Source organism: Phyllobates terribilis, unplaced genomic scaffold (genome assembly GCF_046119375.1).
Source record: "Phyllobates terribilis strain yellow unplaced genomic scaffold, ASM4611937v1 Scaffold_9__5_contigs__length_417890890, whole genome shotgun sequence".
Taxonomy (NCBI): Eukaryota; Metazoa; Chordata; class Amphibia; order Anura; family Dendrobatidae; genus Phyllobates; species Phyllobates terribilis.
Window position 1 is genome coordinate 111335332 of NW_027362769.1, and position 22447 is coordinate 111357778.

At 42.0% G+C, this 22447-nt stretch overlaps 1 protein-coding gene across 4 annotated transcripts in view; it reads right to left on the reverse strand.

The window, feature by feature from the left end:
* Nucleotides 1-22447, reverse strand: part of RAPGEF4 (Rap guanine nucleotide exchange factor 4) — a 370796-nt gene that overhangs the window by 62460 nt on the left and 285889 nt on the right. For all 4 annotated transcript variants that reach the window (XM_073646933.1, XM_073646932.1, XM_073646934.1 and 1 more), the window contains 3 exons: nucleotides 5976-6064; nucleotides 986-1013; nucleotides 77-155 (listed from right to left, as the gene is read on the reverse strand). In XM_073646933.1, the coding sequence (XP_073503034.1) occupies nucleotides 77-155; nucleotides 986-1013; nucleotides 5976-6064 (196 nt within the window). The remainder of the gene's footprint in view (nucleotides 1-76; nucleotides 156-985; nucleotides 1014-5975; nucleotides 6065-22447) is intronic.

A 22447-nucleotide genomic window follows, 5' to 3' on the forward strand; every position in this document is an offset into this window, starting at 1 on the left:
ATGTGATGGCTGGAGGAGAAAACCTTTAGGACAATTTAATAAGCAAGGAACCATAATATTTTAAATTTGTACTTACGTTCATCTGTGCTTCTTATTGGCTGCCGTTTCTGCAATCTCTCATCCCCAGTGCTGAACTGTCGTATGAGCACTTTGTGCTGATAAGAGAAAGACAATAAATGTTCAGTTGATCTATCACTAGTGACGTTTTGGTCATACAACGTGAACTAGTCACTCCTAAGATTAGCAGGTAAATTATTTTAACACAACAATATTTTGTGTTGGGATCTACCTCATTTATGGAGCGGTTGTTATGTATCTGTAGTATAGTAGTGCAAACAGAAAATTATACTATAATCATTAGATGCAAGTTATTAAAAAAAACATATTTCAGTATGCCTAACTCTAAATCTATGGAACATCATATCGTACTTTTTACATTTGGTTTTCCAAATTATTTTTTTTCTACGCTTCTGTGAAAAACTAAGCCAGAATGATGGTCCGAAATTCAACAAATCAATCCGCTCATCTCTAGTAATGTCATCAATTTGTAACGTCACTTTGAACTGTTTACAACATAACAATAATGAGTAAATTATTTACCGATGGGGCCCCCCACTGAACCTAAGAATAAGGCTCTGCAGTCCGCCTTTTGAATGGAGCAATAGTCTACGGGACTGATGGAGATGGACAAGCGCTAGACTTTAAGAGGTGGTGCACATGTAGGCCCACTGGCTCCTAGCAATTGGGTCCCAAGTGATCAGCCAATTATCCACTATTCTGTGGATAGGTGATAAGTTGGCATGGTGGGCAATGGGCAGAGGCATTTAAAGCCTTGGATTGGCACCCGGCTGGGACATAGAGACCAGGGTCGTGAGACCCGCCTGGCAGCAGACATGCCTTTCACTTCTCCAGTTGGTAGTGTCAATCAGATTTTTCTAAACTATAAAGGAAAAAAAGATGGAGGGCAAAGAACCAATTAACTTACTTTCTTTTGTCCTTTTCCATCATCTGATCTATAAAACATAAAAGATACAGAATTATTAAGTAATAAACACAAATAACTTTCCCTTTTAACAGACAAAAAAACAGAATCATGAAAATTTGGTCTCTTTAGTGAAGGTGAATATGCCACAAATATGAACCTGGAAGACCACGGCCCCACTATCAGTATTTGGTCAGTATTTTTTCTCAGGAGTGGGAGCCAAAACTAGGTGAGGAACAATGAGAGAAAAGGTATAATGGAAACAAGTCACCAATTCTGCATTTATCACCCACTCCTGGTTTTGTCTCCCACTCCTGAGAAAAAATACTGACCAAATACTGATAGTGGGGCCATGGCCTTAAAGGGGTTGTCAGAGAGTAACAAATTAAGGTGGCTGCATAAAATAAATAATACATTTTATTCACCTGTGAAATTTCCCCCTGTTATACAGCGTATGATTCAGAAGTCCCTGCTGTTCTTTGCATATTTCTTTAATGGGAAGCTGACAGCGGGATCGACACCTATAAACTTATTACATGGCTGCATTTCTCTTTTAATGGTGGATACAGACATCCCCATTGTGTGTGACAAGTTCATAGTATATCACGTGACTTAAAGGGGTTTTCCTACAAAGAAAAGTTAATTTTAATCAATAGATCATGGAATGATAATCATTTCCACAATTGGATTTGTTTAGATAAAATGTTCCTGTGCTGAGATAATCTTATAAATGTGCCCCACTGTGTACTGTGTAATGGCTGTGTCTGACCGTGCAGGAACATGGTCTGATCATACCACATCTCCTGGGCAGGGGGAAAAACAAAAGAGTATACTGACAGGACAGCACTGGATCACAAATGATTCTTTTTGTGGGGTAAAACATTTTCCTGTCTGTTTTTAAACAATATTTTACCTCAAAGAAAGAATCAGCTGTGATCCCGTGCTGTAATGTCTGTATACTCTTTGGTTTCCTCCCCGGCCCAGGAGCTGTGGTATGATCAGACCATGTTCCTGCACGGTCACACACAGCCATTACACAGTACACAGCAGGGGCACATTTATAAGATTATCTCAGCACAGGAACATTTTATTTAATCACATCCAATTGTGGAAACTATTATTATTCCAAGATCTATTGATTCAAATTAACTTTGTTTGTGGGAAAACACCTTTAAATGTCTGATCCGCTCTTACTTTCTCCTCCTTTCAACTTTGAATCCCACGGCTACTTGTGAACACTTAAGCTTAGGGCATGGGCAGTACATCCATGCCTACATTCCAGAAGCTTGTAGTCATACTGCTCACGCCCCAGAAGTGTCAGATGCATGTTTACCCTGGTGAGAGCACAGTACAGCAGTGCTTTAATCCTGTAGTGCCTGAAACTGGGCTAGAAGCACGCATCTGACGCATCATCGTACTATGACCGTAAGTCTTTGGCATGTAGACAGAGATCTACTGTGCATGCCCTAATGTCAGGGTGTTCATGAGCAGCCATGAGATTCAACGCTGCAGGAGGAGAATGTAAGGGCGGTACAGAGATCTCAGCCATGCTTCAGTTGGTGTGCTGTGGTACAGGACTAGTCCACATATTGACACGCCTCTTGGGACTAGTCCTATTTCCAAGAATATGCGTAAAACGATTTTTGAAAAGATGAGAATTGCGGTATACTGTGAACTTGCCCCACACAAAGCTATAAAATTAGTTTATAAGTGTCGATCTAGCCATCAGGTTCCCTTTAAGAAATGATGTGTTGTATATCTAAATGACCAGTGCAGTCAATCACTGGCAGTGCAGCCAATCGTTGGTGACCACTCCGTGCCGACAAAGATCGGAGCCAGGCACAATGGGCAGGTAGTTAGCACTTACCAGTCTGTTAGTTTTAAGGCCCATAAGTATGGAGAGAAACGATTTGTACAGTATGGCAGTAAAACAGGACATTGTGGTTCGCTTCTCACATCTAAGTGTCCTCCTCTCAACCTCACGGTATTGTTAGAGCATATTTTACATCTTCAAGCACATAATTTACATGCGAGACAGAAATGCAAACTGTTAACATGTACATTTTCCCTTTTACCATAGGCCTACTGTACACAGAGGCAAATCCTTCCATTCCCACATGGCACAATGCTTTCGATGTCATAGATGCTTGGTTTGCTTTTTATTATAGATGTTAGGGGGATGAATGGTTGACGTCTGTTAATGCAAAATACTAAATTGCTCCATTTTCAGTTTTAAGTCCATGTGTTATCAAAAAGCTTACTTGCCTTCTTCAAGAATTTTAAGACGACCGCTGGTCGGAGTTTTCACATAGTTGATATTATTAGCTAAAACTATACACTCTCCCTCTTTACTGGAAGACCGGTATTTTAACTTAGAAGCCTCAATGGGTTGTGTGGCATGAAATAAAACTATAAATTAATACCAGACTTTGAAATGTTAAGGAATGGTATTGAATTCATTACATAATGAGTCCTTTATTTTCAGCAAATGTGAACTACTGAAAAGCACTTGAATTATTTTGTCGCTATTACTTCAATAAAGTAATTGTAGAAATCAGTAAGAACAATATTCATCTGAGATCTTATGAAGTTTCACGCTGGGGAAGTCTGCGGCAGCCTCTCGTTCGGCCAACATTAGTGGAGAATAACCAGAGGGCCACAGAAGACTTTAGGTAAGTAATTTTGATTGCTCATTTGAGTCCAAATGACATTATTAGCATAACCAAATAGGAATGTGCACTTGAAGTGTCTGCTCTTGGAAAGCTACATTTGTTTGCCACGGGAGACCAGAAAGCACATTTAGCAAAGTGTTTCTTATGATCTTAGCAGGCAATTCGATTCCATTTAATTATGTGGATTTGCAGTTGCTTTCTGTATCAAAGATATGATAACCGTACAAAATGCTAACTTTTATGAATAAACCACGTAAGTCTCTCTGTGATGTCTCTCTTCCGAGTTTCCTATTATGCAGAGTATTCTCAAGAAAGCTCTAGGATACCAATCAGCTGCAAGAAAGGCTTAAAAAAAAACCTGACAACTTTCCAGTAGAGTTGTAATGGTGGCGTTCCATGATACGTTGACGACTATATCCATTGTATACAAGTATGTGCATGAGAAAATATAGACATGTAATGTAAAGGGTTATTCCAAAAATCACAAGTTATCCTCCTATGTGTAGGACAGGGGATAACATGTTGATCTCTAGGGATCCAACCTCTGCGCTCCCGAGATCAGGACCCTGGAACCGCTAGTACGGGGCTCTGCCTTGAATAGATGCAGCACATGTTCGGCCTCCGCTACATTTATTGTCTATGGGGCTGTTGGAATTAAGTCAAGTACAATGCTCAACTCTCTCTAGCAGTCACATGGACAATAAACAGAGCGGAGGTGTCACATGAGCATGGTTCGTAGTCACCTGGCAGATCCAAAATCACTACCACGAACAGGCTTGTTGCAAGCTACTCTGTTTCCCCGACCCCTGTGGTTTGTCCTAGCCTTCACCCTTTAACCACTGTACAGGGATCTGGACTTACACAGGGGTCCCTGGCCTATGGCCACAGTCAGCTGCTGGCGCAAGCTGGCAAAAGGGATAGCCAGATAGCAGGGTTAGATCCAGGAGGTATGGGACGCATAAAATCGTCAGGCAGGAGAAACAAAATTAGCCGAGGCCAGAGAACAGGATAAATCAGAATGAAACACCAGACACACAGGTAAAACCAGGTAGCACAAACACTGACTGTCAATGGGAACTGGTTCTCAGGGGTTTATATTGTGAACAGCCCCACCCAGTGTTGACAGCAGACAGAAACCCAAACTAAACAAGATTAATCCCGTAGCTTCTGGACTGGCCTGAGCCACAAGTCCCAGGAATAATATAGGATTCATGCTGTCAAGCATCACCCACAACAAAGACGTGACTCTGCCTAGTGGCCGAAGAAGAAACTGGCACAGATGTTATAGGAGGCTAAGCATGTGCTCCATCCAAACAAGACCGATACAGGGATAACTTGTGAGTTTGGGAAAAACCCGTAAATGTGTTGTATACTAAATATTTCTGTGTATTTAGTATAAAGAAATCCTTTGATGTAAGATTTCAGTATAAATTGGAAATTATTTTCATAGAGTAATTGGATAATACACATGTTGTTAATGCAAAATTACGACAAGTTAACGACCGGTGCTGCTATGAAATTGAATGTGCGCAGTTCCTAAATTGTTATTTGATAAAAAAAAAAATGTCTGAGAAGGTAAGATCAAAGCCTAAGAGCCCATTTAGCGAGGCCAATAATCGAGAATGCTCCTTCCCCAATTATCCACCTGTCTAGTCAGGCCGGTAATCAACAGACAAACTTACTTAGAAGTGCTCGTTCATTGGGTGAAATGATTTGTAAACTTACTCATGAATCATTGTTCTTGGCAGCACTCCATCCTGTGTAAACAGGTAATGTACTGTCAATAACAAGATCTTCTTTACACACCGAGCAATTGTGTGAACGATCGTTCTGCGCACATAGATGTGCTGTCTGAACAAGCCATTAAACAATCGCCGATTGGCTTGCATGTAGCTGATTGGTTGTTGTTTAATGGTCCCGGTCGGCAAGTGTAAATGGTCCTTGAGGAATTGTGGAAAGTTAAGTATAGATGTACAATGGTACAAAGCTGTAAGCTCCGGCACACACAACTTTAATCTTTTGGCACTAAAGATGGTGCATATTGATTTGTAGAACCTTGTCCAATGACCAGGGCAGTAATCCGGTGGATGGAAGCCCAGCGAGCCATCTCATACCTGCCCCTGTGACATCACATGTGCATCAAACCGCAACGACGACGTTGAGCCAGGTCGGCTGATCAAGAGAGCCGGAAATCGCAGGGCTCCTATCTGACAGTGACAAACTACTGATTTGGCCGTTGGAAAATGGTCCTGCAAATTGATTCACACCAACTCTAAAATCGGTACTGATAAAAACATCTAAAAAAAATGTGAATTACTTACAGCTGCTTCACTATTCTCTCCAGCTCGGGAAGTTGTTCCTTCAGAGAAGCGATGGTTCGTGTGTCATCTGATACCGAGACGTAAAATTCCTACAGGAACAGATAAAAAAAATAACTACATAACATAATATAAATTCATGGTACTTGGAGATTTCTTGCTCCACATTTGTTACTTTTCCATATTCCTTTTACATATGATGAGTTTCAACAACAAGCAGATATTATAAAAATTATACTAGAAGGTTAAATATGTATATTTTAGAATTCAATTGTAACCAAAAAGGGGGCAATCAGCTCTCCTGTCTGGTGCTCGGAAAAAAGCCCTCTGTAGTACTATACGTAGATAGATTTACGTAGAAGCCAGCACTCATAGTGTTCCATAAAAAATATTAAGTTTAATGTTCAGATTAAAAACAAAAGCGGCAACAAAAATGATTAAAAACATATAACAATGGTAGAGAATGGAAGCACGATTTTTAATAATTTTTGTTGCTGCTCTTTGCCACTCATGTTTTTAATCTGAACAATAAACTTATTTTTTATGTGATACTACGAGTGCTGGCTTCTACCTGCATCTACCCGATATTTTTAAATTCACATAGACAACCCTTTTCAATAAAACAAAAACGTCCCATTTAACTGACCTTAAAATGCCTTCTATATACTACAGAACACGACGTTGTAAATATCAGACAGTTGTCATCAAGGATTGGCACATGAGCAATTTTTTTACTTTTGTATTATCCAATTTTTTTCAATGAATATGTTTTTTTTTAATGTGGCTGGAGTTCCATTTATCGAAAATAAAAAAAAAAATCCTCAGAGGAAATTCACTTTTCCCTGCTCTAGAAACGTGCAGAGAGGCTACAATGGTGACATGAGCGCTGCAGCCAACCACTGGACTCAGCACAAGCTGCTTACACTGGCATCACCACTGAGCCCAATGACTGGCTGCAGCGCTCACATGCACTGTAATTGTGACGTCACGGCTGTTAATAAACACTGGAGCAGCGGCAGAGAGGCGTCAATGGAGAAGGAGAGGGTGAGTAACTTCTGACTTTTAGGCCACTTTCATTATTATTTATCAGTATTTGTAAGCCAAAATCAGGAGTAGGTGAAAAATACAGAAGTGGTGACGAGTTTCTACTATATTTTTCTTCAGATTTTTCCTCTCCTGATTTTGGCTTACAAAAACTGATTTAAAATACTGACCAAATACTGAACGTGTGAACGTGGCCTTATGCCAAACTACATAGAGAAACCAACATGACCAAAGCAAATGAAGCCATCTTCAGGTGCTCATCATGTTCCCTACTAGTTTCCGCTGTATTTTTCTTATACAGAAAATCTGCTGCGTTTTACAGTGAATGTGATATCCTGATTGTCACTGGTGTCTCAGGTGTGACAGACAGTCGCTCTGGAATTGGCTGTAGAAGGTCACTGTGCTTGCCACTGCAGACACCTTCTTAATCCTCTCATCTCTGTAGTATAGTTATATCCTCCTTCTTTTAGGACCCAGCAGCTACCTCCACCTTCTGCTGTTGATTGACACAGCCTTGCTTGGAAGTTGAAAACTCCCAGTTTCTCCAGAGAGTCGCCTATATACCTCTGTGTAGGCTTGGAGCACTAGCAGTTGGCTAGTTTCTTCTCTGGTGCTCTTGGAGGACAGTTGGTGTTATCTCTCTGCTGTCTGCTCAAGCTAAGTGTATCCCCTTTGTTTGTCTACTGTAGCGTCGGCGTCCCTGCCTCCTGCTAGGCAGGGACGCTGTTCCCCTCACCTCTCCGCTCCGTGCCCGGCGTCCTCCTCCCGCTCTGCTGGCAGCACGCGCTGCTTCCCGGCCACTGTGCTTAGGGCGCGCGCGCGCTCCCCCTCTCTTAAAGGGGCCGCGCGCGCCGTCCTAAGGAGTCCCCGGCCAATGGCCAGAGGACCTCACCATATATAAGGCACCTCCTCCAAAATGGAGGTGCCCGAGCAATGTTGTTGCATAGCCTATCACTCTGCTTCAGCCCTCAGGTCCCGTTACCAGATACCTGCCAGTTACCTGCCAGATTCCTGCTTGATACCTGCCTGATACTTGTCTATCTACTTGCATTCCTGCGGTCCGACAGTCTGCCTACCAGCCCTGCCAGTCTGTCTATGGATCTGATTGCCTGCTCACCTGGGAGCGCTCATCTGCTACCTGCCTGCTAGCCTACCTGGAGGCTCTGCCGTCACGTGCTGTGACCTCCTGCCTGTCCAGAGACTCTTACCCGCTCACCTGGGAGCGCTCATCTGCTACCTGCCTGCTAGCCTACCTGGAGGCTCTGCCGTCACGTGCTGTGACCACCTGCCTGTCCAGAGACTCTTACCCGCTCTCCTGGGAGCGTCCGCCTGCTACCTGCCTGCTAGCCTACCTGGAGGCTCTGCCGTCACTTGCCGTGACCACCCGCCTGTCCAGAGACTCTTGCCCGCTCACCTGGGAGCGTCCACCTGCTACCTGCCTGCTAGTCTACCTGGAGGCTTAGCCATCACTTGCTGTGACCACCTGCCTGTCCAGAGACTCTAGCCCGCTCACCTGGGAGCGTCCACCTGCTACCCGCCTGCTAGCCTATCTGGAGACTTAGCCGTCACTTGCCGTGACCACCCGCCTGTCAAGAGACTGTTCCCGTCACTTACCGTGACCTCCAGCCCTTCTACCCAGAGACTGTCCCCGTCACTTGCCGTGACCTCCTGCCCTTCTACCCAGAGACTGCCCCCGTCACTTGCCGTGACTACCTGCCCGCCTACCCTGGGAGCCACCCGCTTCCTTACAAGGACTGCCCCTTTGTATCGTTGCTCAGAGGTTCCACCTCCCAGACCCGTTACATCTACCTTGTTATATTTAGTTTGTAGTGGGGCCTGTCTAGTGCTCACCCTGTCCCTTCTCTATCCAGGGCCTAGCTCTAGGGACATCCAGGGCTTAGGGTCCTGCTCGGCGATTGGTGCAGAATCAATATAGGGACGATAGGGTAGGCAGGGTGATATTAGATCTGCATAGGGGTCTCCACTCCCCCTTTCCCTAGTTGTTGGGCTCCCTTACCCTCTTCCCGTCGTTGTGCACTTAGTCTTTCCCTCACCTTGGGTGACACGGATAACTGATGCTGACTGTGCATTAAAAGATGAAGTGGAAACGCAACAAAAATGCAATAAACCATGCAAATTACTATTGTACATTTTGATTCAACACCTGTGCAAAACATGCAAGAAAATCTTGTTTCAGCTACATGTGAACAAGGCCTTATTCTTTACCTCCACCGCTACCCCCTGGACTCGAAGTGCTGCAGTATTACAGCCCCCTAAGGACAATAACTCCTGGTAAATGTATTAAGAAACTTAAAGGTAGGCAGCAAAATATTCCACCAATTTCCTTATTTCCCACCCACCTTCTGAGCCCTACAGAACTGGCTTTTCCAATATACAGAGGTAACAGAATTTAAAGGTTTAAAAGAAAAAAAATTTAGGAACAGTACAGGGACCATGAAAATATTTATTTTCCTTGATTGTCAATAGTGATCTTTTAGAACTGGATTCAGCATGATTTCCCCATCGTGAGCCCTGTTGACCTGAGCTAAACCTTTGCAATTTGTTCAAAATGTAACAACATTTCAGGCTTCAGAAATCGTATTTTTGGATATTTTTCCTGCTTTTCTAGATATCAAAATACATAAAGTAGAAAACATTCTTAAAGTCGCATATTATTTTTTTTTTATTTTAGCTCCATTGCTATAGTCTTATTTTTTTTATATAAAGCTGGCAATTTCCTAACAGACTACACTGTATATTATTGGATAATGATGGCTTAATCCTGAAATAGCAACATCTCTAGATACTTTTAGATAATTGGAAATCTATACGAAACCTACAATAGTTTCAAAGCGATTTTCACCCTGGGAGATTTGCAGAGTTTGGGGGTTATTAAGCCCAACCGGCTCATCTGTAGACATGCACGGATCTAAAATACTAATTGAAATATTGTGGGTTTAATCTGAATGCCCTGATCATTTGTAAGGAGTTTCCAAGGAAAGGAAACAATTTTACTCCCCTTTATCAGCTTGAGTGCTACCTGTCTAATAACAAGACTATTATTACTCCTTAATAATTAACTTCTTAACATTTAGGCTGTGCATTGTGGCTATGGCGCTTCTTTTTTTCTACACAAGTATTAAATCCGCAACCATTTTTGCTGCAAAAAAACCCCAAAAAGCATAACGCAGCCTTACAATATAAAAAAGAATAACAAAAGAAAGGGTTTCAATGTAATATCAGAAATAAAGGGAATGAGAAGCTGAGAAGATTGATATATAGTTCTGGTATGAAAAACTTAGTATTTCTTGTATTTTATTCACTGAAATCCCTGCTCCATTCTTAGCAGTCAGAGGGGCGGTCCTAATCTGTGATTGACACCTATGTCTGTATGCACACTTATACAGTGGAGGCTGTTAATCACTGATTAGGACTGCCCCCCCCCCCCCGACTGCGAAGAACGAAAAATGGATTTCAATTAATAAAATACAAGATATACTGAAATCTTCACTATAAAATTATATATCAATCTGTTCATCTTCTCCTGTTCTATAATATGTGGGCCACAGATTACACAGCGCATCCAAACTGCCAGGCTTCCATTAACTCTATGTGAATGTTTAGGAAAGCAGTGGATTTAGTGCTATGTAACAAAAAGTAGAGTTGGAGCTCCCATAAAAATTTACATTGAAATTATTTAGGACCAAAGTCTGGACCTAGAAACAAAAATGGTGCTATATATAACTTTAAGTAACTAAAAGTCACTTTAAAGAAGCACTCCTCCAATCAAAGTTTTTATCTTATTAATATATTGCAGTCATCGTATTATATAGCACTGTGTACTCACAATTGCTCATTTTTCCTTTCTACCCAGCTAATTCTTCTCTTTTCCATTAGGTTTCTAACATCATGTGATTAAAAACTGACTAGCTGAATCCTTCTAAGTTCTATGTAGAAACAGGAGGTACATTTTTTTCTGCACAAATTATGAGTCACTGCAAAAGTCCCTGGCAGGGGGAGGAAGGAGCAGCTGGGACAGAAGTTGAAGAGGGGGATGATAATGCAGGGACAAGAGACTTCCTGTTTCTACATAGAGCACAGAAAAATTAGCTGGGTAGAAAGGCAAAAGGAGCAATTGTAAGTACACAGTGCTGTATAATATGATGACTGCAATATATCAAGAGGATAAAAACTTTGATGGGAGGAGTGCTCCTATCAAGAAGTTAAAAGTGGCCAGTTTTTACTCTCATTTTATTTCTGCTCCTCCCCTGATAAGTCCTTTTTTTACATCCACAATACAGCTCTAGAAATATGGTCCTTTTTATTCAGTGCTACTTTTCATGGTCTTTATCAAGGGGTGTGACTTACAGAGTAGATATGCAGAGCACCCTTTGGTAAAAACCATACAAATTAGCTTTAAAGGGAATCTGTCACCAGGTTTTTACCATATGAGGTAAGACCACCACCTTTCAGCCCTGATATACAGCATTGTATAATTCTATATATATGCCCCAACCCGGCCAGCAAGACAAGAAAAAGAGCTTCTATTATACTCACCGGGGGGGCAGTCGAGTCCGAGGGGCGTCGCTCGTCTTAGTCTGGCGCTTCCCTTCTTCTTTTGATGCCGTCCTCCTTCTTGCTTTGTGTGGATGAAGAGTCCCGTACATCATCCACACAGTCCCCCCAGCATCACGCTCCTGCGCAGGCCCCCTGTTGAGGGCAGAGCAAAGTACTGCAGTGCGAATGTGCCGGGAAAGGTCAAAGAGCCTAGTCGCATGCGCACTGCAGTGCTTTCCTTTGTCCTCGTCAGGGCAGAGAAGTATGTCTGCACAGGAGCACGATGCCGGGAGACTGTGTGGATGACGTATGGACGCGTCATCCACAAGAAGGAGGAAGGCATCGCAAGAAGGGGGGCGCCGGACCAAGACGAGCGACGCCCATTGGACCGGACTGCCCCGCTATGAGTATAATAAGACATCTTTTTCTTGTCTTGCAGGCTGGGTTGGTGGCATATATATATAGCATTATACAATGCTGTATATCAGCGCTGAAAGGTGGTGGTCTTACCTCATATGGTAAAAACCTGGTGACCGATTCCCTTTAAATAAAAAGGCCCATATCTCTAAAACAATGTTGACAGAATATTCAGGGGAGCAGCTGTAATAAAATGAGAGCAAAATTGGCCTCTTTTAATTTGTGACAGGTCATGTTTAAGTAACATACTTCATTGCTGCTCCTCTTCACACTTTTTAAAACTGTGCTTGATCTGGAAATCTAAAATACCTTCTTTCTCTGAATGCCAGAAATTCATCCTGTTAAGCCAATAAGTAGAATTTTACATTGTATGAAGAGCAGAACTTAATTGTAAAGTGATGCAGAATATGTTGGCTAATGCTGTAGACTGTGTTATGTAAAAGTCTGTTTACTGTACATCAGCCTAACCTGGGGCACTAAACGAGAACTGATCAGCTTCAGTGGGTACGGAAAGTATTCAGACCCCTTTAAATTTTTCACTCTTTGTTTCATTGCCGCCATTTGGTAAATTCTAAAAAGTTAATTTTTTTCTCATTAAAGTTCACTCTGCACCCCATCTTGACTGAAAAAAAACAGAAATGTAAAAATTTTTGCAAATTTATTAAAAAATAAAAACTGAAATATCACATGGTGATAAGTATTCAGACCCTTTGCTCAGTATTGAGTAGAAGCCCCCTTTTGAGTTAGTACAGCCATGAGCCTTCTTGGGAATGATGCAACAAGTTTTTCACACCTGGATTTGGGGATCCTCTGCCATTCTTCCTTGCAGATCCTCTCCAGTTCCGTCAGGTTGGATGGTGAACGTTGGTGGACAGACATTTTCAGGTCTTTCCAGAGATGCTCAATTGGGTTTAGGTCAGGACTCTGGCTGGGCCAGTCAAGAATGGTCATAGAGTTGTTCTGAAGCCACTCCTTTGTTATTTTAGCTGTGTGCTTAGGGTCACTGTCTTGTTGGAAGGTGAACTTCTGGCCAAGTCTGAGGTCCAGAGCATTCTGGAAGAGGTTTTCATCCAGGATATCTCTGTACTTGGCCGCATTCATGTTTCCTTCAATTGCAACCAGTCGTCCTGTCCCTGCAGCTGAAAAACACCCCCATAGTATGATGCTGCCACCATCATGTTTCACTGTTGGGATTTTATTGGGCAGGTGATGAGCAGTGCCTGGTTTTCTCCACACATACCACTTAGAATTATCACCAAAAAGTTCTATCTTCATCTCATCAGACCAGAGAATATTATTTCTCATAGTGTGGGAGTCCTTCATGTGTTTTTGAGCAAACTCTATGCGGGCTTTCATATGTCTTGCACTGAGGAGAGGCTTCCGTCGGGTCACTCTGCCATAATGGCCTGACTGGTGGAGAGCTGCAGTGATAATTGACTTTGTGGAACTTTTTCCCATCTCCCTACTGCATCTCTGGAGCTCAGCCACAATGATCTTGGGGTTCTTCTTTACCTCTATCACCAAGGCTCTTCTCCCATGATTGCTCAGTTTGGCTGGACGGCCAGGTCTAGGAAGACTTCTGGTGGTCCCAAACGTCTTCCATTTAAGGTTTATGGAGGCTCTTAGGAACCTTGAGTAATGCAGAAATTCTTTTGTAACCTTGGCCATATCTGTGCCTTGCCACAATTCTGTCTCTGAGCTCCTTGGGCAGTTCCTTTGAGCTCATGATTCTCATTTGGTCTGACATGCACTGTGAGGTCTTATACAGACAGGTGTGTGCCTTTCCAAATCAATTCCTATCAGTTTTATTAAACACAGCTGGACTCCAATGAAGGAGTAGAACCATCTCAAGGAGGATCACAAGGAAATGGACAGCATGTGACTTAAATATGAGTGTCTGAGCAAAGGGTCTGAATACTTATGACCATGTGATATTTCAGTTTTTATTTTTTAATAAATTTGCAAAGATTTCTACATTTCTGTTTTTTTTCAGTCAAGATGGGGTGCAGAGTGTACTTTAATGAGAAAAAAAAAAATGAACTTTTTAGAATTCACCAAATGGCTGCAATGAAACAAAGAGTGAAAAATTTAAAGGGTCTGAATACTTTCCGTACCCACTGTACTTGTTTGTTGATGGGTGATCATATAAAGGGAATCTATCAGCAGGTTTTTGTTATGTAACCTGAAGGCTGCATGCTGTAGGGGTTAACACACAGATTTCATCAAGCTCAGAGGTTTTGTTTGCTTACAATGATTGTTTTAGCACCAGTAGGTTATCATTGCTGTGAGTAGCTGGTCACATGAACCCTGGTCTGACACGCCCCTTCGTGTGATAAGCAGCTCACTGTCTATGGACATTGTATATACAGAGCCTGGTGTGGGTGGGGTTAGCTTTCTCAGCTTTGCATCATGCTAAATCTAAAAGCTATGATTGTGTGAGAACGGCTGCACCCAGTAATCTAAGTAATACATCGTTGGATTCAGCTTCTCTTTGTCTAGATCAGGCTGCTCTCAGACGAGGTAGCAAAAACCTGCTGACAGATTCCCTTTAAAAGCTTGATTGGTCAGGCAGACCATGTTTCAGATGTGCACTGAACGATTAGTAATAGATTGTTTCTTGTGCTTAGGTTGCCAATTGTTCTCAGCAGCACATGTCCTGTTTACACAGGATGATGCATAGCCGAGGATTATGATCTTTTAGTTAAACCAAAAGGTCATTTGACCCAGAGTTTTGCTCTTTCATTGGGTGATCGGCAGCCTGTTTATGATTACCGTCAAATATATGTTCTTTTAAATTCTCGTTCACCGTACTTGTGCAGTGTAAAATGCACCGTAACAGTATCTTAAAGAGTAACCATCATTTTAATCTATTTTTTTTCTCCAGAAATCAATAGTACACATGAAAATAAGAAACCCTAATATATCTTAGCAGAGAAACCTGCTTCTTTCTCCTCCTGGATTGATCTTACGTTCTCAAAATTCTCAATTCACATGTAAATTCTGTCTTTAGTGAATACGGACTCTCCCATTACTGAGATAAAAGATGACAGTTGGTGCTTATAAAGTTCTATGAAACTTTCAGCAGGATGTCTGTGCCAAACTCTAGTTCCTCCCCTCCCCCCTCCAACCACCAACTTCCATCTCCCATCTCAGTATTGTGAAAATCTCTCTTCACTGAATAAAGATTTTACCCATGAATTGAGAATGATTGCTCAGACCAGTAGGTGAAAGAAGCAGATTTCTCCGATAAGATATATTACAAAGTAGCTTACTTTCATGTGTACTATTGGTTAATAAAATAAAAATTAAAATGACAGTTACTCTTATCCCCTTCACAACATATGAAGTAAATTTACACATGATGTAAGCACCTTTTATGATACTCACCTATGGGGCGTGGTCCGATGGACGTCGCTGTTTCGGTCCGATGCTTCCTCTTTCCTTGTGATGCCGTCCTCCTTCTGTGCTTTGCGTGGATGACGTGTCCTACGTCATTCACACAATATCCCCGGCATTGTGCTCCTGCGCAGGAGTACTTCTCCCTGCCCTGTCGAGGACAGAGCAAAGTACTGCAGTGTGCATGCGCAGGAAAAAGCCAAAGAGCCCCGGCGCATGCGCATTACAGTACTTTAATCTGCCCTGGTCAGAGCAGAGAAGTGCGCCTGCCCAGGAGCGCAATGCCGGGGAGACTGTGTGGATGACTTAGGGCACGTCATCCACACGAAGCACAGAAGGAGGACGGCATCGCAAGAAGAGAGGAGGCACTGGACCGAGACAGCGACGCCCATGGGACCCGACCGCCCCATAGGTGAGTATTATAAAAAGATGTTTTACTTTTGTTGCAGGCCGGATGGGGGGCATATATACAGCATATTAGAATACTGTATATCAGGGCTGAAAGGTACTGGTCTTACCTCATATGGGAAAAACCTGGTGGCAGATTTAAATAAATAAAGTAAAAAAAAAAAACACCCTCATTTTTCCCTTCTTTGAAAATAAAACAATAATAAAATATACATTTAGTATCGCTGTGCTCAGAAATGACCGATCTATCAAAATATAGAGTAAATTAATCAGATTGGTGAACGGCTTAACGAGAAAAAAAAATCAAAACTCCAGAATTGCTTTTTTTTGGCCGCCTCAACACTGCAATAAAATGTAATAAGAGGCGATCAAAACATTGTATCTACCCCAAGATGATATCAATACAAACGTCAGCTCAGGGAGCAAAAAAATAAGCTATCACCCAACCCCAGATCTTGTCAAATGAAACCACTACGGGTCTCGGAAAATGGCAACAAACAAAAAAACTTTTTTTCAAACAAATTTCAGAATTTTTTTTAACTACTTAAATAAAAAATAAACAAAACATGTTTTTTTATCTGCGTACTCGTACATATCTGGGGAATCATATTGCCAAGTTAGTTTTACCATATAGTGAACATGGTAAATAAACCCCAAAAAAACATTTGTGCAGTTGCACTTTCGATTGCAATTTCACAGAACTTAGATTTTTTTTTCACATTTTCCAGTACACTATATGGTAAAATCAAAAATCAATGGTGTCATTCAAAAGTACAACTCGTCCTGAAAAAAATAAGCCCTCATACGGCTACACTGACGGAAAAATAAAAAAAAGTTATGGTTCTTGGAAGAAGGGGAGGAAGAAAAAAAAAAGGAAAATGGCCCAAGGGTGCAGGGTTTAAAAGGAATCCGTCAGTCGGATCAACCCTCCTGAGCAGTTTATATGGACAAGCAGGTCATAGGAAGCTGAATAAAATGATACCTTGATATCTGCGATCCGATGTCTTATTCCACTATTCTAGAAAAATCCATATTTTTCTTATATGTAAATGAGCTGTTAAGATCTATGGGCCGGACATAGATCTCCCTGAGAATCTGCCTCCAGAACTTATATTAAATGAAAGGAGGAGTTACCAGTGTGAGACATGTAGATTAGGAGAGCAGACTGTCAGTCATTACATGTCTCACATTGGTAACTTTACAATAAGCTTTGGAGACAGATTCTCAGGGAGATCTATGTTCCTCTCATAGATCTTAACAGCTCATTTACATATCAGAAAAATGTTGATTTCTCTGGAATAATCTGGCAGGTCACAACCAGCAGAAGACGACTGGAGAGTCACAGAGAACAGATGAAGACGGCAGCTGGTAAGTATTTTGCTAGGAGCAGGGAACTTAAGATTATTGACGTCACTCCAGCGGTAAAATAAAAAACACAAAAAAAAACCGCCAGAGTGGTGCTTTAAAAGAAGCTTAAAAAAGCCCATATGAACAGCAAGTTGTTTTTACATAGGAAAAAATAGATTCATTCTATAAGTGTTTTAGCAGCACTTTTTGTGGCTTTTCCGTGTAAAAACTGGTGGAAACAAAATGTAGTTGGAACACACCCCAAGGTTCCAAAGACTTACAGTATCTTTTGCAATTTATTTGCTGCTTCTTTACCTGACTTTTCTGCTTTTCTAACATTATGCGTCACCCATTTCCTTTGCATTATCACAAGATGTACACATTTAATTTGTTTGCAACCAGCGTATTAGCCCAAACCTGTATGTGGATTGCGTGTTTATCCTATAGATGTGTGATGAAAACAAGTCACAATCACACTGATTACACAAATCAGATGGAATCAATGCGATAAATGTCTTTATGAAACAATCAAAAGGGAAATATCACAGGAACCGTCTATATCCCATAGTCTCCTTTACGTCAATCTGATGCCTGTCATTCCATAGGGGTGTAGAGTAAAATTGTAATTGGTTAATAGGATACAATGCTGCAGTTGGATGCAAGTGCTATATAAAATGATTGCACTCTCCCACTAATAACAGCCATGTGCAGAGTAATTGTAGGTTACCCGTGCATCTCATGGAGACAGGCCTGTAAAATCCATGTTCTGTGTAAAAATCATGCTTCTAAATTACTTGCCCACTTATCCCAATCATTATGTATATTTTTAGGTAGAAGCTATTGTATAGTAAAGTCTCTTAAGAAAATTGCAACATATTGACATGTATAAAAGCTTATAATGAAGTGTGGGAGAAGAAATAAAAATTCTCCCACTTGATCCGCATTAGCACAATGGCACAGTATTGATGCCGCAGCATCGCAGATATTTTACATGGGTTATTTTATGGAGTGGATTGAAAAATACACAACTTTATTTTGTGATATGCAAGTCACAATTTCATTTATTTTCCAGTTTTAATATTAGGAAATTGCCCTACATACAAATCTCTAATATATTCTGTTCTGGCTCAGTTTTGTGCCAAGTTTTTAGAGAACTGATATAGAAGAGTACAAGTCCTTGATATATCTCTGCCTGCCATTTCCGCCCTTGGACCACTGCTTCATTAGAAGGCTATCTCCCTTGTAAGTCACCCAATCGAGTATGATACTGCAGCACAAGAGGCACGGGAACTATGTGTTTCGCCTTATAGTCTCCTGCAGGGGTTCTCCTGTTAAAGGTTTCATGCCAAGTTTTTAAGTTGTCCCATATCCATAGGATAGGGAATAACTTACCTTAACCATTGGGACCCCCACCATTGTACTTGGCTATCTCCATCAGTCCCATAAACAATGAATAGAGAACAGGTGCGGCTGCTCAACCTCAGCTCCACACAGAGAGGACTCTCCAGAGTCCTGTTATAGGGATTAGTGGGGTCCCAGCACTCTGACCCCAGCAATCATTAAAGGGTTTGTCCAAGATTAATTTATTTTTTTTTCTATGAGCCTAAAAACAAGCAGGCAGTTGCTAACAGAGGCAACTCCCTGCCTATTCTACCCGGAGCTACCTCAGACCGCTACTGACAGTGATTCAGCTGCTCCACGTCAACAGAGCAGCTCTTCCTCTTTGCTCTGTTGAATTGGCGTGACTGCCAACATCATGCTGATTAATTGCCAGCTCCCCGCAGTTAGGAAGCGGAGAGCCAGCTGTCAATCAGCTTGACATCGGCAGTCATGTACCGTCAACAGAGGAGAGCGGAAGAGCAGAGCGGAAGAGGAGAGGCGAAGAGCAGAGCTGCTCTATTAACGTAACATCAGAAGAAGACGCTGAATCGCCGGCAGGAGCCGTCTGTGACCGCCCTGTGCCGGCAGAGATCGGCGCCGGGCACATGTAGTTAGCGACTACCTGCCTGTTAATTTTTTATTAAGGTCCTAAAACTAAATAGTCGAGAATAACCCTTTTAACTATCTCAATCTCCTATAGATAGAGGTTAACCAAAAATCTTGGTAGAAACTCATTAACCCCTTTACAGCCTGGGGCGTAATTGTACGCACCAAGCTGTCACCCCCTGTTCAGCGCGGGCTCCGGCGCTGAGCCCACACTGAACCGGGCACATGTAAGCTTATTTATGCAGCTGACATGTGCTCGCAACCGCCGCGGGTGGAATCGCGATCCACCTGCGGCTGTTACCAAGCGCGTCACTTACCAGGCCCATCGGTGACGCCGTCACGTGATCACGGGTCACTGATTGGTGGGAATGACAACCCTGGGTCTGCAGCAGACCCCAGTGGTTGTCATGTAAAGATCGCATGGAGCGCCACCTAGTGGTCGGCGCTCATAGCACAGGAACATTTCTGCTACATAGAGGTGATCTGCTCATCATCTCTATGTAGCAGAGGCAATTGGACAGTTGCTGCTTCTATTCTCCTATGGAGACTATAGAAGCAAGCAAAAAGTGTAAAAAAAAATGTTTTTAAAAATATTGAAAAAATTAAAAAAATATAAAAGTTTAAATCACCCCCCTTTCGCCCCATTCAAAATAAAATAATTTAAAAAAAAAAACCCACACACACATATTTGGTATCGCCGCGTTCAGAATCGCCCGATCTATCAATGTAAAAAAAGAATTCATCTGATCGGTAAACGGCGTTACGAGAAAAAAAATTCTAAATGCCAGAATTACATTTTTTCGTCGCCGCAACATTGCAATAAAATGCAATAATGGGCGATAAAAACATCGGATCTACCCAAAAATGGTGTCAATAAAAACTTCAGCTCAAAATAAGAGCCCTCACTCGGCCCCAGATCCTGAAAAATGTAGACACTACAAGCCTTGGAAAATGGCGCCATTTTTATTTTTAGCAAATTTTGGAATTATTTTTCACCGCTTAAATAAAAAAGAACCTATACATGTTTAGTATCTACGAACTCGTAATGACCTGGAGAATAAGAATGGCAGGTCAGTCTTAGCATTCAGTGAACGTGGTAAAAAAATAAAAGAAAAACATGTGTGATATTGCACTTTTTTTGCAATTTCACCGCACTTGGAATTTTTTTCCTGTTTTCCCGTACACGATATGGTAAAACCAGTAATGTCATTCAAAAGTACAACTCGTCCCGCAAAAAATAAGCCCCCACAAGGCCATATTTACCAAAAAATAAAAAACGCTATGGCTCTGGGAACAAGGGGAGCAAAAAATGAAAATGCAAAAACGAAAAATCCCAGGGTCCTTAAGGGGTTAAACTAAATCATGCATTTAAATGATATTTATAAATTAAATTCTATAAATAATTAACTAATCTGCTTCTGTTATTACAGGTACCCCAATCTATAGCTACCCCTCGGATCCCAGGTCCTCACACCTCCAGGTCCTGCCCTGTGCTTGACACAGGCTAATGCTTCCTATGTCAGCATGTGACCAGTGCTGTGTGTGAATGGGGCTGGCTTAGTCATTGACAGTAGATGTCAGCCAACCCCTTCACACGCAGCACTCGGGGGTGGCTGACTCCTCATTTCAATAACTGAGCCAGCCTAACCTCACTTTTGATGCATCAGGCACAACAAAAAAAAGAAGCTGGCTTAGCTATTAAAATGAGTGGTCAGCCAGCCCCCTTCATGTGAAACACTATCACAATAAAAGCTTTATTGATTTGAGCACAAGGCCAGAAATGGAGGTGTCAAACCTAGGAATCGAGGGATTACCTGAAGATCGGGTAGCTTTTATAAGACAAGCATTTTAGCTAGTTATATACTTACCATTTTATGCACATTTAAATATCATTTTGTTTAAAGCGACAGGGATATCCACTCGTTTGCCAGCAATGCAGTCCCAGGGTTGCAACTTGTTGGGACAAACTATTGTCTCATACCAGCTACATGGTCTCTCTTTAAGACAGATATCTAAAGCTCTTTATGGCTACGTTGCATTTATCCTGTCCTTACAAAACACATGATCATCATATAAACAGCCACTCATTGTGACCAACAGTGTAAAACAATATATATCAGCAAAAATAAACTGTGCCGAATGACTACTTAAATAGGTTGTACACCTTTGGCCACATTTTATTTTTTAGTTATTGAAATGCATGTTTTGTGTACTAAAAATAATTTTTAATGGATTTCATTAAAACTGTTGCACCATTTAGCTTTTACAGACTTGTTGTTTCCCACCACATTCCGCTTTGATGTGGTCTGTGATCATAAATCAGCTGAGAGGAGCTCAGAAAATGTCAGATAAAAGAGTAACAAACTCCCCGTCCGGCCGTCATAGTGAGCTGACTTAAAACGAAAAAAACTGACCGGCACATCCAAAACAGAAAACTGGTGTGTACAGGTGCTTACTAAGAGTAGCCAGCTCTATGTAAAACTAACTAGTATGCCAACATGAAATACACTGCTCAAAAAAGTAAAGGGAACACTTAAACAACAGAATATAACTCCAAGTACATCAAACTTCTGTGAAATCAAACTGTCCACTTAGGAAGCAACACTGATTGACAATCAATTTCACATGCTGTTGTGCAAATGGAATAGACAATAGATGGAAATTATTGGCAATTATCAAGACACCCTCAATAAAGGAGTGGTTCTGCAGGTGGGGACCACAGACCACATCTCAGTACCAATGCTTTCTGGCTGATGTTTTGGTCACTTTTGAATGTTGGTTGTGCTTTCACACTTGTGGTAGCATGAGACGGACCCACAGAAGTTGCTCAGGTAGTGCAGCTCATCCAGGATGGCACATCAATGCGAACTGTGGCAAGAAGGTTTGCTGTGTCTGTTAGCGTAGTGTCCAGAGGCTGGAGGCGCTACCAGCAGACAGGCCAGTACACCAAGAGACGTGGAGGGGGCCGTAGGAGGGCAACAACCCAGCAGCAGGACCACTACCTTCGCCTTTGTGGAAGGAGGAACAGGAGGAGCACTGCCAGAGCCCTGCAAAATGACCTCCAGCAGGCCACAAATGTGCATGTGTCAGCACAAATGGTTAGAAACCGACTCCATGAGGGTGGTATGAGGGCCCGACATCCACAGATGGGGATTGTGCTCACAGCCCAACACCGTGCAGGACGCTTGGCATTTGCCACAGAACACCAGGATTGGCAAAGTCGCCACTGGCGCCCTGTGCTCTTCACAGATGAAAGCAGGTTCACACTGAGCACATGTGACAGACGTGACAGAGTCTGGAGACGCAGTGGAGAGCGATCT